General features: G+C 38.8%; 2 protein-coding genes across 2 annotated transcripts in view; one reads left to right on the plus strand and one right to left on the minus strand.

Moving 5' to 3' along the window:
- LOC136265055 (uncharacterized) overlaps nt 1-15,166 on the plus strand; it is a 170,653-nt gene that overhangs the window by 111,063 nt on the left and 44,424 nt on the right. The gene's annotated exons all lie outside the window — the stretch shown is intronic.
- Nucleotides 1-15,166, minus strand: part of LOC136250455 (fibropellin-1-like) — a 45,703-nt gene that overhangs the window by 15,248 nt on the left and 15,289 nt on the right. The window contains exons 4-6 of the mRNA XM_066042665.1: nt 11,292-11,510; nt 11,064-11,247; nt 10,927-11,012 (exon numbers count right to left, since the gene is read on the minus strand). Of these exons, the coding sequence (XP_065898737.1) occupies nt 10,927-11,012; nt 11,064-11,247; nt 11,292-11,510 (489 nt within the window). The remainder of the gene's footprint in view (nt 1-10,926; nt 11,013-11,063; nt 11,248-11,291; nt 11,511-15,166) is intronic.

The following is a 15,166-nucleotide window of genomic DNA, read 5'->3' on the forward strand; positions in this document are numbered from 1 at the left end:
GTTACTGTAACAAATCTAATATAAAAAGTACATGAAAAAATTTGGAATTTTCAACTAGAGTAGGGACCATAGCACATCGATAAAAAGTATTGAAACAAGTTGGAGTAATCCATGATATTAAATCACTGTAAAACAATAAGAAGTGTTATATCCATACTGTGCATTTCCGTTACGGTATCTTGAGCACAGTAGGGATATAACACTTCTTATTGTTTTACTGTGATTCAATATCATGGATTACTCCAACTTGTTTCAGTACTTTTTATCGATGTGCTACGGTCCCTACTCCAGTTGAAAATTCCAAATTTTTCATGTACTTGTTTGTTAACTTTTTTTGTAAATAATTATATTATGGCTGGTGAACCCATGCATACCGCATCTGAAATGGCAACGTGTGCCCCAGCTATATCAATTATTGTCTAGAAAGTGAAGTATCCATTAAGCTTGATTGTCAGCTATGTTCAACCCATTACACAGCATTTAGGATCAAGAACTGTTAGAAAAGCACCTCTGCAACCATAATAGCCACTATGAAAAATAAGGACGATTTCCGTTTCAAAGCGAAGCCATCATGTGCTACCGCCAAATTGACACCTTTTGCTGTCAGCAAAGATGAATGGCACACAAAGGAGGACACTGGTAAGTCCATGAAGAATGCATTGTACATACTGCGGTATGCCAAAAGGCACCTCTCGGGCCGAAGTGATGTCGAACAGTGAAAAAATTAAGCCCGTAGCCTTAGCCGTTATCGAGTTATGCTTGTCTGCAGGCATCAGTCAGTCACTAGAAAATTCTGTTGAATAAATGTTTTTAAAAACTCCGTAGCAACTTGAAACGTTTCAGGTGGATCTGAAAGCTTGTTTGGGCTTAGTTTTACGTAACCAATACTGCCTCATCGTCGTCAGGGAAAATTGAGGCTGGTTTTGGGGTGATGTTATTTCGTGGGCCACGCCTACTCCTTTGTGGTCCCTATTATACAGTTACTATCATACTGTATGATAAGTAATTTTATTACTACAAGTAGCTAATGAAGTTACTAATCTCGTTTCTAATCCACCGAGTAATGTCTAGCTACAATGAAGTACATAACAAAGCCCACATCAAATTAATGAATGAAGTTTATTTTTCTCTTGAATACAATTATAACTGCGATTCCAGCAACACACAAGGTGGTAGCTGCACACGTGACAGCCAAAGTAAATATGTAATATTCTTAATTCTATGGGTAATATTATGTAACTGAAACTAAATAGTTTTGGTTGCAAGTAATAGTAATATGTTATTAACCCTTAAACCTGCATAATCCAGAAAACTGGATTAGATAAAAAAAAGAATTGAAAATGCACAATATCTTTTACCAATTTACATAGGTGGTTATAAACAGGTATATCTCATAAAACAATCATACGATCGCTTAGAAAAACAGATTTTATTAATTGGCAAAGAGCAAGCTATCTACCTGTGTATAAACTTTCAACATACACAAGGAACTCACCCACTATGGCGTGCTGAATCATTTTGCATCCTTCCGCATTCATTCATATCGCCACTGTGCACATTTGACATTGATGTTATCACGTGATTTAATTATACGAACTGAATCGCCATCACATGAGGATCAACATGACACCAAGTAAAAGTTGATACAATGACGTATGGCCGAGTAATGGCCTGTTGTACATTGTTATGTGAAGAAGGAAGACGAAGTACTACTAATAGTTCTTTTACTCTTTCAAAGTGAAGCAGGTATCTCTGGGTTGGATGGATGCGACGAAGTATGGGACCATTCAAACCAAAATTTAATGGTGAGTAAGATGTGTTTGTCATTTTTAAATACCTTTGACAGTTGTTGTGTTATAGAATTTAGTTTTACAAGACATGCATGCTATCCAGTTTACTGGATTATGCGTTTTCAGTGCTTGCGTTTTATAAAACAGCTGTGGATTTAAGGGTCAAAAGTAATTGTCCTAACACTGCCTGTGGTTGAGATCAAAAGTGATGTGCTGTGGCATATAACTGATATGCCATGGCAAACTGTTGTATGTAATAGTTGTAACACACCCATGAGGTTTGTATCTGATTTGTAAATATGACACCCGGGGGCTGCAGGCCCGAAGGTGGAGTGTTTACAAATCAGATACAAACCAAATGGGTGTGTTCTAACTGATTTGTGGTATGGGGCATGCGCAGATCAAAGGCACCCATTTGTAACAAGGAAGGAGCAAGAATGTAAGGCAAACATTGGCTAACGCTGAGCGCTGTGTACAAGGAACGATTTTACTCACTAATTACTGTCTTGATGGTTAGTTAATTCATTGTTAGCTAGTTTATTCATTGGTAGCTCGTTTGCTATGCACAAGCACAAAGTATGTAGATGCCGATCACTCCAGCCACAGCTTTCGCATCATTTAGACGGGTGTAGCTGAAGTGTCTGATATTCATTGTTGAGTGGTGCAGCACTATAATAGTCTTGGTTAGCTTAGTTTATTGGTGAACGAGCGCATGGTAGATTACCGGGCTCAGCCTAGCAGTTGTACTGCTTCCCATTCATTCAAACGAGTGCAGTGTTGTGTGTTCATTCGTTCCAGAGCGATTTACCTCCTTGTTAGTCCTAGACATTATTAGCCTTGCATTGTGACTTCCTGTGTTGGTCTGGTGTATGGTTTCTTTGAAATCTTTGAACTAATTAGTGGCCAGACTGTGTGGCCAAAAGGAGGTACTTTGCCATGCTACAATTATTTGTAAATCGGTTTACAACTGATTTGTAATACTGGCGGCAGCCTTTGATCTGCCCACGCACCATACTACAAATATGTGATATACCACGCTTTGTGGCTATGCTTATCACATATGGTATAACTTCACACATTCCACAAAAGCCTTATCTAAACAGTAACAAGTCTCCAATAACAAGCATTTAAATCAACCAAGAATTATTCACCTGAGCAAGGAGAAGGATTTTGATGAACTCTTGTCTCCTTCACTAATTGCGAGTAGAAGGGCGTGGCATCACTAAAGAGTCTAAAATGTTTGATCCATCTAGGATTTCTACTGATTCTGACCTTCAACAGGTGTTGTTTCACTATAAATTGCTATCTATAATCATTTCATCTACCGGGGTGTGGAATAATACAGTTGTAACACAATTACTCACTGACAGGATATGACAAAAATACAGTATAATATGCACTTGGGTCCTGTGGGTCCTCGTGCATATATTTTTTGTCATATCCCTCATAACCGTGTTGTAACTATCAAATTAGCCAGTGTGACAAATTCTCACATACCTTTTCTGTTGGGAGTTCTGGGAGCATGTAAAAAATGGCATAATATGGTACCACTCAAATGTAACATCGTACTCACTCGCACCATTCGATTGCAAGTGATTTAAAAACTTGCAAAATAAAGGGCGTGACACCCATTACCTTTGTGAGTATTCATCCCATATGAAACGGGGTGAATACTCGCAAAGGAAACGGGTGCCACACCCTTTAATTAGTGAGTTTTTTAATCAATCACAATTGAGCGGTGCAAGTGAGTGCGACGTTACGTTGAGCAGTACCGTAACCTGTGACATATGATAGGTACGTAGTACAGCTTCTGAACCAGATTTGGAAAGTGCATGGAAGAATTATTCAAATAAGCTGTATAGTTGGAGCTACATCATCTTAAGACTGACAAGTGCTTTCTTGGTATAATACAAGTTTGATGGCTGACATTGGATGGGTGAATGCTCTAATGGAATTCTGACATCTTGCCACCAGGCATTCCTCATTCTGTTAATGCTGTGAATAAAGCAAAAAAGTTTTATAGTACTGTAGCTCTGCAGGTTGATTTGCATGTTACTGTGATTGAACATAAATTCTCCATTCTTTGTAGCAAACATCTTCATCCAGCAGCTAATTAAGTTGAAGTAGCCTTACCAGGCTGCCTACCAACCTTTCAGCCTAGAATTTACCTGATACTATGAACATGTAATAGTTATATTGTACCATAGGTACAAGTGCTTTCCTGGTTTATATGCACAAATATGTGCCTGACCTACACATGTGGGATACTGCTGGAATGTTTCACGAGTGTATTTATATTGGGCTATGTGAATTTTGATGGTGGGCACTAAAAACAACATAAGAATAATGACAAGATGTTGCTGTGCTAAGAGTTCAAATATATGCACAATGACATGAGCATACGAAAAGTTCAATTGTGGGTAATACAGTGAGCAAGGAGACACTGGGCATCAAAACACGACTTGATAATGATAGTTTAATGCTGTTATACTGCCAGGTATTCACTATTATGTGACCAAATCTACAAAAAGGGATCTTAAAGCCTTTCCAAGTTTGACGTGTCATAACTCATCATGTGTTTAATCTATTGTTTTAAAATTACATCCATGAATAGCGCTAAGTTAGGAGTGTAAGTGAACAAATTTCAGGCTGGTACCATATTCACAAGTCAATTTATGGATTGCCAAGTACATGCAAATGAAAAGGCTATATATAAGACCCCTTTTTTGCAGATCCAGTCACATATGAGTAAGTTATAGCCATGAATAAAATCACATGAATACCACTTAATCACCAATGGTACAATCACATAAAGATATAGGACATCAAAATGCAACTTGATAATGATGGTTTAATGCTGTTATAAGTACTTCCAGGTATTACTAGAACAGGAGCATAGGTGGGGGGAGGATGGTCCAGGCGAATCACCCTTTTTAGTGGCAAAAACAAATTACTGTAAAAATTGCGTTAAACTTTAAGCCTTGGAACTCTCCAGTTGTGGCCCCCCAAGGATCAAGTCATACTACAAATGAATCATTAATGATGAAACAAAGCAATTATAGAGTATATCATGTGAGCAATTGTGCATGTGATGCCTGGTGGAATCCGATTGTGAAAATGGTTGTGATTAGTTGAAGGGCAGCAGTTTTATATAAATGTGTCAGGTTAGTACAAAGTATTGAATATGATATATATACACTGTGAATGTCTTGTTTAGTACAATGTTTAGCACCATGAGGTGCGCCGTAATGTCTCGAATGTATTGGAGTACAAGCTAGTCTAGTGACGAGTCAAGAAAAGAACCAAGAATGTTGTTAAAGTTTGCACTTGGAATAATTAATGCTTTGCCAACAAAAACAGCTCATGAGTGGATCCTGGAGAAGGGCAGATTTAAGTTGGGAATCAGTATGCTATCCAGAAGTAAAGATTAGCTAGTTTCATAAATACAGTAGGATTATAGTATTCATAAGCTGCATAAACAGCAGTGTAGGGTTCAGCTAGATAAATGCACACACAGCTAATTTGAATGTTATTGCCTAAAGGCAGATTTTGTGTTTGCTTAAATATTTGTCTAGAAACTGGCTGTAGGAGAATACCCTGGGAATTTTGCAGATATTCCACTTCCAAATCCAAACCCCTTCCATAATTTCCTGGCTACACCTCTTGAGACAGGTATCTAGAAGTTATCAAAATAGTATTATAGAACTCATCTGTATTAAAAACAGCTTAATTTCAGTCAAAGGAACTGCTCAGATATATACACTGCCTTAACACGATATATGCACTATTTACAGTGCGTATATCTCGTTAACTTTCCTGAACCAGTGAAATATCTGATATATATATCTAATCCAAAACAGCCAAACTGTAAAAAAAGAGTGCGGCCCTGAGAAAGGCTATGGTGAAAAAAGATGTGAAATCCAAGGTGGCGGCCAAGAAATGGCTGTGATGGTAGGTTAATGGTAAAAATTTTAATAACAACAATTCAGGTGAATTTGGTGCCGCTTGGTCTTGGCACAAAATCCTGAATTGTTGTTATTAAAATTTTTACCATTAACCTACCATCACAGCCATTTCTTGGCCGCCACCTTGGATTTCACATCTTTTTTCACCATAGCCTTTCTCAGGGCCACACTCTTTTTTTACAGCTTGGCTGTTTTGGATTAGATTCCACTTCTTTTTGTATTTGTATATACCAAAGCTGGCCTATGGCCGGCTTTAGGGCTTTTTAACCTATCATTTTTTTCTTTACTACAGGAAGAAGAAAAGATGAAGCAGGGTGATTTCTTTGTAGCTGACCTCTCTGCAAGGTGATCCTTCTAGCTGATCTCTCTACTGGATTACTTGTTTGTAGCTGAACTCTCTACAGGGTGATTTGTTTGTAGCAGAACTCTCTACAAGGTAACTTCTTCTATAGCTGAAAGTTAGTGAAGGAGACAAGAGTTAGTGAAGGAGACAAGAGTTCATCGAAAATTGCTCAGGTGAATAATTGTTGGTTGATTTAGACGTTGTTATTAGAGACTTGTTCACCGTTTAGATAAGGATTTTGCGGAATGTGTGAAGTAACACCACAATATTATTATGGTACGCATAGCCACAAAGTGTGGTATATCAGTTATATACCACAGCGTGGCACTTTTGATCTCAACCACAAGTGTGGTATATTTTATAGTTATAACACGGTTACGAGGGATATGACAAAAATATGTGCACGAGCGCCCGCAGGGCGCGAGTGCATATATTTTTGTCATATCCCGAGTATCCGGGTTATAACTGTTATGTGCTACTTTCATTGGCATGTCTACTGCTCCCTGTAGTAATAGGTAACCCTGAGACTGGACTCCTGACCCTCTGTTCATGTAATTGTCAATTATTATGACGTTTATCTCCCTGTCGTAAGTAAAACATTGATTGTTAAAGACAACGTTAGATTGTTACCTGAAGATGAACTAGCAAGCCATTATTGTTTACAAGTGCCTGGCTGGTGTCCCTGTGTTAACTGCCGCGACTTTTCACCACCAAGCGTTTCTCTGCTAGCTAAAGACAATGCTAAAGACGATTTGTGCGACATGAATCGTGAGTCATACCTCCTGATGTTGAAGCGAAAGGCAAGTGCTACAACTAGTGCTGTGAACACTGTTGGAGAATGTACAAAGGCTGCTAAGCAGCAAGCCCAGGAAGTCCAAGCGCGTGATACACCCCGATACGCACTTGCTGCCTTGGATCACCCCAAGGATCAACCAGGCAAGAGGTTTCAATTTGACTGCCACAGCGATGATTTATAGAAGTTTAAAGAAGGGGAGTGTCCAAGCAACGAGTGGGCACTTAGAAACTTTGAAACCTGGCGAAACGCTAGAAATGAGAAGTTCCCAGATGACCCATGCCCAGAAAACGTTTTTGCAAACAAGAAAACTGCTTGTGACTGGCTGTGTAAATTTGTGTGCAAAACAAGGAAAGGCGACGGGGAAGAATACACCCCAAGAAGCCTTTACTTACTGCTAAACGGACTGCAACGATACATTCGAAATACGGAGGAGTTTAATATTTGGAAAGATCCGGTGTTTACACCACTCAAAAACGTCTGCAATTCATTATTCAAGCGCTTACATAACAGAGGTGTGGGTGCTGATATTAAATCTATGCCTGTGCTGACTCCTGATGATGAAGACAAGCTTTGGGCAACTGGAATTTTGAGTTTGGAGAATCCAACAGGGTTATTAAGAGCGGTTTTTTCTATAACGGAAAAAATGTTTGTCTTAGAGGAGGCCAGGAACAAAGAGCACTGAAATTGTCACAGATACGCAGGGAAACTACTATTGTTAATGGTAAAGAACTAACCTCATATGTGTACACTGAGTTTGGCTCAAAAAATCGACAGGGTGGGCTGGGCTCATTATATCGTCAGAACAAAGTTGTCCGTCAGCACGAAAATACTACAGGAAAGGGTGTGTGCCATGTTGCTATACTTGACAAATATCTACAGAAGATACCAGCTGAGGCAATAAACAAAGATGTCTTTTATTTAACTCCACTTCAAAAGGTACCTATAGATCAAGCAAAGCCATGGTTTAAGGTTGTTCCTGTTGGTAAGAACCGTTTAAACGCTATGTTGAAAGAAATGAGTACAGAAGCTGGGCTTACATTAAACCATACTAATCACAGCTTGAGAGCTTATGGCACAACGACGATGTTTCAGGCAAATGTACCTGATAAGTTAATCAAAGAGCGAACTGGCCATAGATCACTGAAAGCTTTACATCAGTATGAGCGAAATTGTGATACACAACTGTTGGATGTTTCAAATATTTTATCTAACAATGAAGGATCCTCAACTTCTTGTGATCAGCTGTTTTCACCAAGAGAGAAAACACCAAATGCTCCTGCTGGAGTAATGAAGCCTCAAGTGCCTACAAATGACCAGTCATTTAGTGAAAATGGTAGTGGCACAGAATTGGTGGCATATGGTTCTTCTACCACAGCTGTACGTCATAGAAGTTCATTGATTAGCCAAGATCAGTTTGTTACAAAGCAACACTTGCCACCCCCTGCTCCAACATTTATCTTTAACAGTTGCAACTTTTCAAGCTGTCCAATATCTTTTTCTGGTTCATATCAAGACAGTACAGATGACATTGATGAGCTTTTAAAAGACATATCAGTTGATCAGCTGTTTGACCCATAAAGGACATTATAGAGACAGTGAGAGACTCTCTATATGATTATATCTATGTGATTATATACAAAGTTTAAATGTACAATTATTGCTTAATAATCAATCAAAATATTTCAAAGTCTAATACAACTATAATTGCCATAGAAACAGGCCTCTTATAAGTATCACCTCCTGGGTTGAACAAGTTGCATAATGTTGTTTACTGGACTTTATGGAATGTAAATGTTGAGAGTTTGTTGACTGTTGAGACCTGCACATGGAATGCTGTGGGACACCACAAAGTGTGGTATATCAGTTATATACCACAGTTTGCTGTGGTATATCATTTATATACCACAGTCTGAGCCTTTGATCTGAGGTGTGAAAGTGGTACATATTCCCGTATAGCACGAGCGAAAGGCAGTACTTTATCTGGTATAGAGAGCTGTCAACTTGAGGTACACACAAGACACACAAAACAATTATAGACCCACAAAAGAGTGTTATCATCGGTAGAATAGGCATTTCGCCTGTGTTTCGCCTGCATTACACTGTGCTGTGCCTTCATTAGTCATTTTGTGAGTCTAGTCCGTCTTCTCAATATGAAAAGTTTTCGATTGTGGTACTTTAAAAAGCATATTTCCGTGATACTCCTAGGACTCGTCCATTTATGTGAGCAAAACGTACTAAGAACGTTCACTGCTGCTGACCACAAGCAACCATCATCAAAATCTTCAAGTGTGTCTATAAATTAAATCAAGTGGTGTTGTTCTTACCGGTTGGGTTGACTGGTCAGCCAGCACAGTCAGGCTATCAGCCTACACTGGCTAGGTTGATTGGTTGTACTGGCCAGAATGAGTGATTCCTCACTCAAAGTAGCCTATCAGCCTATAAAATAGACCTGGCAGTTCTATAACTACCTGATATAGAACTGTGGTCTATTAAAGTGTTCTATAACTGCCCAATATAAAACACTTGGGGTTTTATGGCGAATATAGAACACTTTTTTGCTTTGACACTCCCATGCAAAGTTCTTTATATATATACGTATATGCAGTGGCTTTCCTTTGATCTGAGGTGTGAAAGTGGTATATACATAAGGAAATTTGGAATTTAAGTTCAATTAAGAATCATAGAAAAAAAGTAGGGAAACAAGAAACGTCGCCTACACCTAGTGGACATTAATAGACTGAATTAAAGATTTTATGACCACTAGTATATCTGCAAACTCCCTTGTTCCCCTCCTTTTTTCTGTGATCCCTAATTGAACTTAAATTCCTGATTTGTTTGTTTGCTTTTTTGTAGCATCATTATGATTGGTGAACCCGCACATACTGCATTAAAAGAAAGAATTCCACCAGAATTACTATTTATGTCTGAACGTGCACCCCAACTATCAATATTACTGACAAAAGTGAAGTGGCAATAATATTATGATTCATTTTCAACCCATGACACAGTGCTACAAATAAAGAACAGTAGGAGAAGCTCCTCTGCAACAAATCCAGTAACCATGGAAAATACGGACAATAAATATAAGGAAGTTATCACATGCTATACCACAAATTGACACCTTGCGCTGTCAGCAAAAAGAAATGGGACAAAAAAAGAAGACAAAGGTAAGTCCATGATGCGTGTATTGTATGTATACTGTGGTATTACCTGTCAGGCTGAAGTGATGTGAAAAATCAAGCCCATAGCCTTACTGTTATTGAATTAATACACTTGTCTGAAGCCATTAATAGGTAAGTCAGTCAGTCAGCAGTCAGTCAGTCTGCAGAAAATTCCATTGCATAAAATTTAAAATTTCATAGCAACCTATTGGAAGCTTTTTAGATGGCAGTGAAGGCACTTTTAGGCTCAGTTATACCTAACCAATTCTGGCAAGGTGTTATGAGGTTATCATGAGGCTGGTTTTTGGGTGATAACAGGAAACATGGTAGGCCTCAGCCTATTATGCTTTTGAAATTGCCTATTATGCTTTTGAGTAATGCTCCAAAATTTCCCCTATTATGCTCCAAAATTTCCCTTAGCATGCTCCAATTATGCCCAGTTGTGTCCCACTATGCTTCAAATATGCTCATATAAAATTGTGTCTTGACTTCTCTATTAGAGTATCTAATGCATCTATGAATGTTCTATTCGGATATTTCAACATGCGGTGACTGTTCTATTAGAGTATATCGATCTTAATCTGAACCTTTCTTCACAACATAGCTTTAAATCTGATTTTTACCAATTTTGTACACTATCCCATTCTGCATCATGCAAAATTGGCTGAGTTTCAGTTTCTCTGATAACCAAAGTGCAAAAATTGTGCCTATTATGCTGGCATTATGCTCAATGCTTTTGGCTACCTACTATTCCCCAATTATACTGGCATAATCGGCGCAGGCCTACAATATGGTTGGAAAACAAGTGATCCTCAAAACTAACACTACTGGACAAAAGTTGAAATTTTTATCCATAAACATAATTACATACCTGTGCAGTAATGGCCTGACCAGTATCCATGACACATACAGTCAAATGGTGGATGATCAGCAGTTGTAGCTGATGGACTGCATGTGCTATAGAAATAAGTAATGATATGTAAGGTGACTTGTCAAAGTATAGCCTACCTGCGATGATAGCAAGGATCCATATTACAGTCAGTAACTAGAGTGTCACACAATTCACCAATGTATCCAAAATCACATGTGCAGAATATGGCTGTTGTTCTTTCAACTGTCCTGTTGATACAGCTTCCATTTTTACCACACGTTCCATTGTGACAAGTTAGCAGCGGTTGTTCACAGTAAGGACCTGTGTGCAATGGTAACATCAGTAGCTTTGTTGATCAGACTTACCAACAAATCCTTGTAAGCACTCACAGAGAGGTTCAGTTAGTGCATTAATACACCATCCTCCATTTTGACATGGATCATTTATTGCACAGTAGTCAATTTGCATTTCACAGTTCACTCCAGTATACCCCAATGGACACCTACACTCATACTGCTCCAGATCAATTGTATTTGTGGCAATACAAATTCCACCATTCATACAAGGATCACTGTAACACCCTCCTGTTAGTAGAGTAGCAGCAGAATGAGTATAAGAATACATAATTAAGTATTTACCGTAATTCACCTTTTTAGCTGTAAAATAATTTTTGTATGTAAAAAAACTTTTGCAAAAGATTGAGATCAAGACACATGGTAGACTGTGTCGTGTGGCCCAAGAAGCTGGCATGCCACACCGTAAGTATATTGACAATAAAGATAATGTGATATTTGTACAAATGTAGTTCTATGTACGATCTCTTATCTGATTGCAACCAAATTTGCTACAGAAGTGCCTGCCTAGTAGAGGAGTATACACACATACTTTGAAGAAAATCACCCCTACCATTTCCAAGATAAGAGTGGCCAAAGTTTTGGGTTTTTTGTTCATTTTCTTTTCTGCTATAAAACACAAACACATACTCTGATTAAGCTGACACACACTTAAAGGACTCATTAATGCAAATCCCAGTACCAAATTTGGTGGGAATCTGATGAACAATCACAGAGTTACGACTGATTATTCACATAAAATAGGATTGAAATACCGTCATGCCCACAGGGTAAACCCCTTAAAGGAATGAGTTGAAAATTGCTGTGTAGATGGAGTAGCCATCGTAGGAGTGCACTTTGTAGTTTGAAAGGAATCGAGATACAGACATGACACAAAACCCAACCTGTGTCACAATTACGCGATCAAGTTTTGTGAATAAAAAAAACTATTCAGTTTTCATGCCTACCAAGCAAACCGTTAAGAAGAGTGAGCTGATAACCAGTATAAGTGGAATAATCATCATAGAAAGTTCTTATAGTAGTACAGAAAAATCAGAGTAAAAGGTATAATACAAACACTACAAAGAAATAATCAACTTCCAGTTGCTTTCCAAGTATTGGAAGGGAATTGGCCATATTTCCACACCTTTCCAAAAAAATCCTTTGGAATTATGGTCCTTCCAATACCTATCTAATGACTTGGAAAGCACCTGAAAGTTGATCATTTATTTTTTGTAGTAAAAATCCCAGGGGTGGGGTAAAACCAGGATGGGGAGAGGGTACGGAAACAGTGAAAGTGGATACAGGGACAGGGAAGTCAGGGGCTACAGTCAGAACTCACTACTACAGCTACATGCAGAGGGACAGTGGATAGATAAGACCTGGTTGCTGAGTGCATGGATTCCAGAAACTGGTCAAAGAAGATCAGGATACCCTAATAGAATAGCCACTCTAATAGAGCAGTCACCCTAACCCTAATGCTAATAAGGAGTCTAATTTTAATGCTTCCCAAGGATCATTTCCCAGACCCTGTAGATTTGAATTCACTGAATGCATCATCTCATGCACACTAAGGCATGCCTTCCATTCTATATAATCATGGCTGTGTAGCTTTAGGCCCTGGAATTACTTAAGTGTGGATTGAAAACCATGGCATACCTTAGTGTGAGATGATGCATTCAGTGAATTCAAATCTACAGGGATCTGGGAATGATCCTTGGGAAGCTTTAGGGTTAGGTGACTGCTCCATTAGAGTGACTGTTCTATTAGGATATCTCAATTTTGTTTGACTAGTTTCTGGAAACCACTCAGAAACCATCCAACAAGTCACCTAGTAAAGAGTTCAGCTACAAATAATTCACTCTGTAGGCAGTTGAGTTACAAACAAGTAGCCTGTAACAAAAAGTCATAACTAGGACCGGGTCACATACAACCAATTACATACAACCAATTACATACAACAATGTGGCAACCTACCCATAGGGAATGTGTAAACAGTGCCATAGCCAGCACTCAGAGCAGTGTGTGCGTGCTGGTGAAAATGATACGCATGCATACACAGGCAACAGAGACTAACTGGTATCAGAAAATCACAATACTAAAATGCTACTAAACAAATGCTATTTTTATTAGTTGATTTGTTTATAAAGTAGGTGTGAGATGTCTCTGAAGGTGACTCAGACAAGAAGTGAGGCTATGCACGACAAGGCAGTGAAGGCCAGAACAATTAGAACTGAGTGATAGTGGCGATCGATCAATTATCGTGATAGCAATTAGCAATTGTGATCTTGATCGATCAATTATCGTGATAGCAATTAGTAATTGTGACCAGATTTTACAGAACCGATCCAAATCGCACATCAGGCAAAATCAAACTAACACCACCAGTGGATAGCTACACCATCGTACTACAAGTTTTGACCCTCAGCACTACTCAAACTACACGAGGCTGGTTTTTACACACGTCTTTTCTGGGTGGTGTGGAGTGCTCAAATGGCGGTTTCAGGCCTTGTGAAGGACCTGGCTTGGCAAGAGTCAGTGGCTTACTGGTGGACAGCCTTATAATGTTGGCCAGACGTGTTCTCTGTTGATTTTGCTACATATCAGCCACTAAGGAGCCAGCACAGCCCTGTAATCTCGTGTCTGGACTCCAATCGTGGTCTGCCTCCATTTTGAGGTCTAACTTTTGCCCTCCCCACCACCCCCCAGCCTCCACCCCTTTGTGAGCACTCGTGATACTACTTCGCTCGTCCAACTGCTCAGATTTTCTATCTTATTTGGCGGGAAACTGTACAAGCAGCTACAAGTACTGGAAGTGGCTTGAAAGGTAACAGATTGATGCATCTTTTGTGTAACTTTCATTCGCGTGCTTGCTATCCTTGGAGAGTTATGCTGGCTTCAATTCTTTAAAACCGTTTATCTCGGAACTTCCAATGTGCGATTTGGATCGTTTTTCCAAAATCCAGTCACAATTGTGATCTTGATAGTATAACATCATGCTATTGCGATTACTTATCCATGTCTATGCTTAGTACAAAATATGGATAACAAAAGCAAACATGATAGCGTTGAAGTTCAGAAAATTGTGAAAGTAATTTGAATGTGGACAACAAAGATAACAACTGTAATACTGACTAATAACAATTTTTAGTAGAGTATTTAAGTGTTAGAAAAGCAGATATGCGGTGTGTACGTAATTGGAGTATTTGTGTGTTGCTTACGTGAAGTTGAGTGTCTTTAATAACTGCTAGTACTATCATGATACTATCGTTATTGCGATATAAAGTTACTATCAAATCGTGATTATGATAGTTGTACTATCACTCAGCTCTAAGCATAATCAGCATATGATCCCAAATCAAGGCAATATGGCACAGATTAAAGGCCACTGGTAGCTAAATTGCAGTACATCAATGGTGTGGCAATGCAACATTAATGTGCACACACTACATACGTAAAACCATCCTAGCAAGCCAGGTGAAGGATGAAACTGTCATGCAGTAGCTTGGAACTCACTATACCACCTGGAAACACTAGTAAAATAAAGAAACACCAGCCACAAACAATATTTAGTCTGAATCAAAATCAGAGTGGTTCTTAATTACCTACTTTGCAATCTAGGTGGGACATGTCTCTGAAAATGACGTAGTCTTGAAGTGAGGCTATGCACAAACAAGGTGGTGAAGGTACAACTAGGAAATGATCCCAGTGCAAGCGAATATGGCACAATGGACTCTCTTGTAACTTGAGACTGCTGTTATGTGCCAGTACACCAGCAGTGTAGCATTGGAATAGTGATCACATTTTGTAATGCTGTATGCATACACAACATACAAGAGATGGTTACACATTATCGCATATGCAGCAACACATCAGTTATTGATTGCAGGCCTATTATGATTGCAGTT

This window comes from Dysidea avara, chromosome 1 (assembly GCF_963678975.1).
Source record: "Dysidea avara chromosome 1, odDysAvar1.4, whole genome shotgun sequence".
Taxonomy (NCBI): Eukaryota; Metazoa; Porifera; class Demospongiae; order Dictyoceratida; family Dysideidae; genus Dysidea; species Dysidea avara.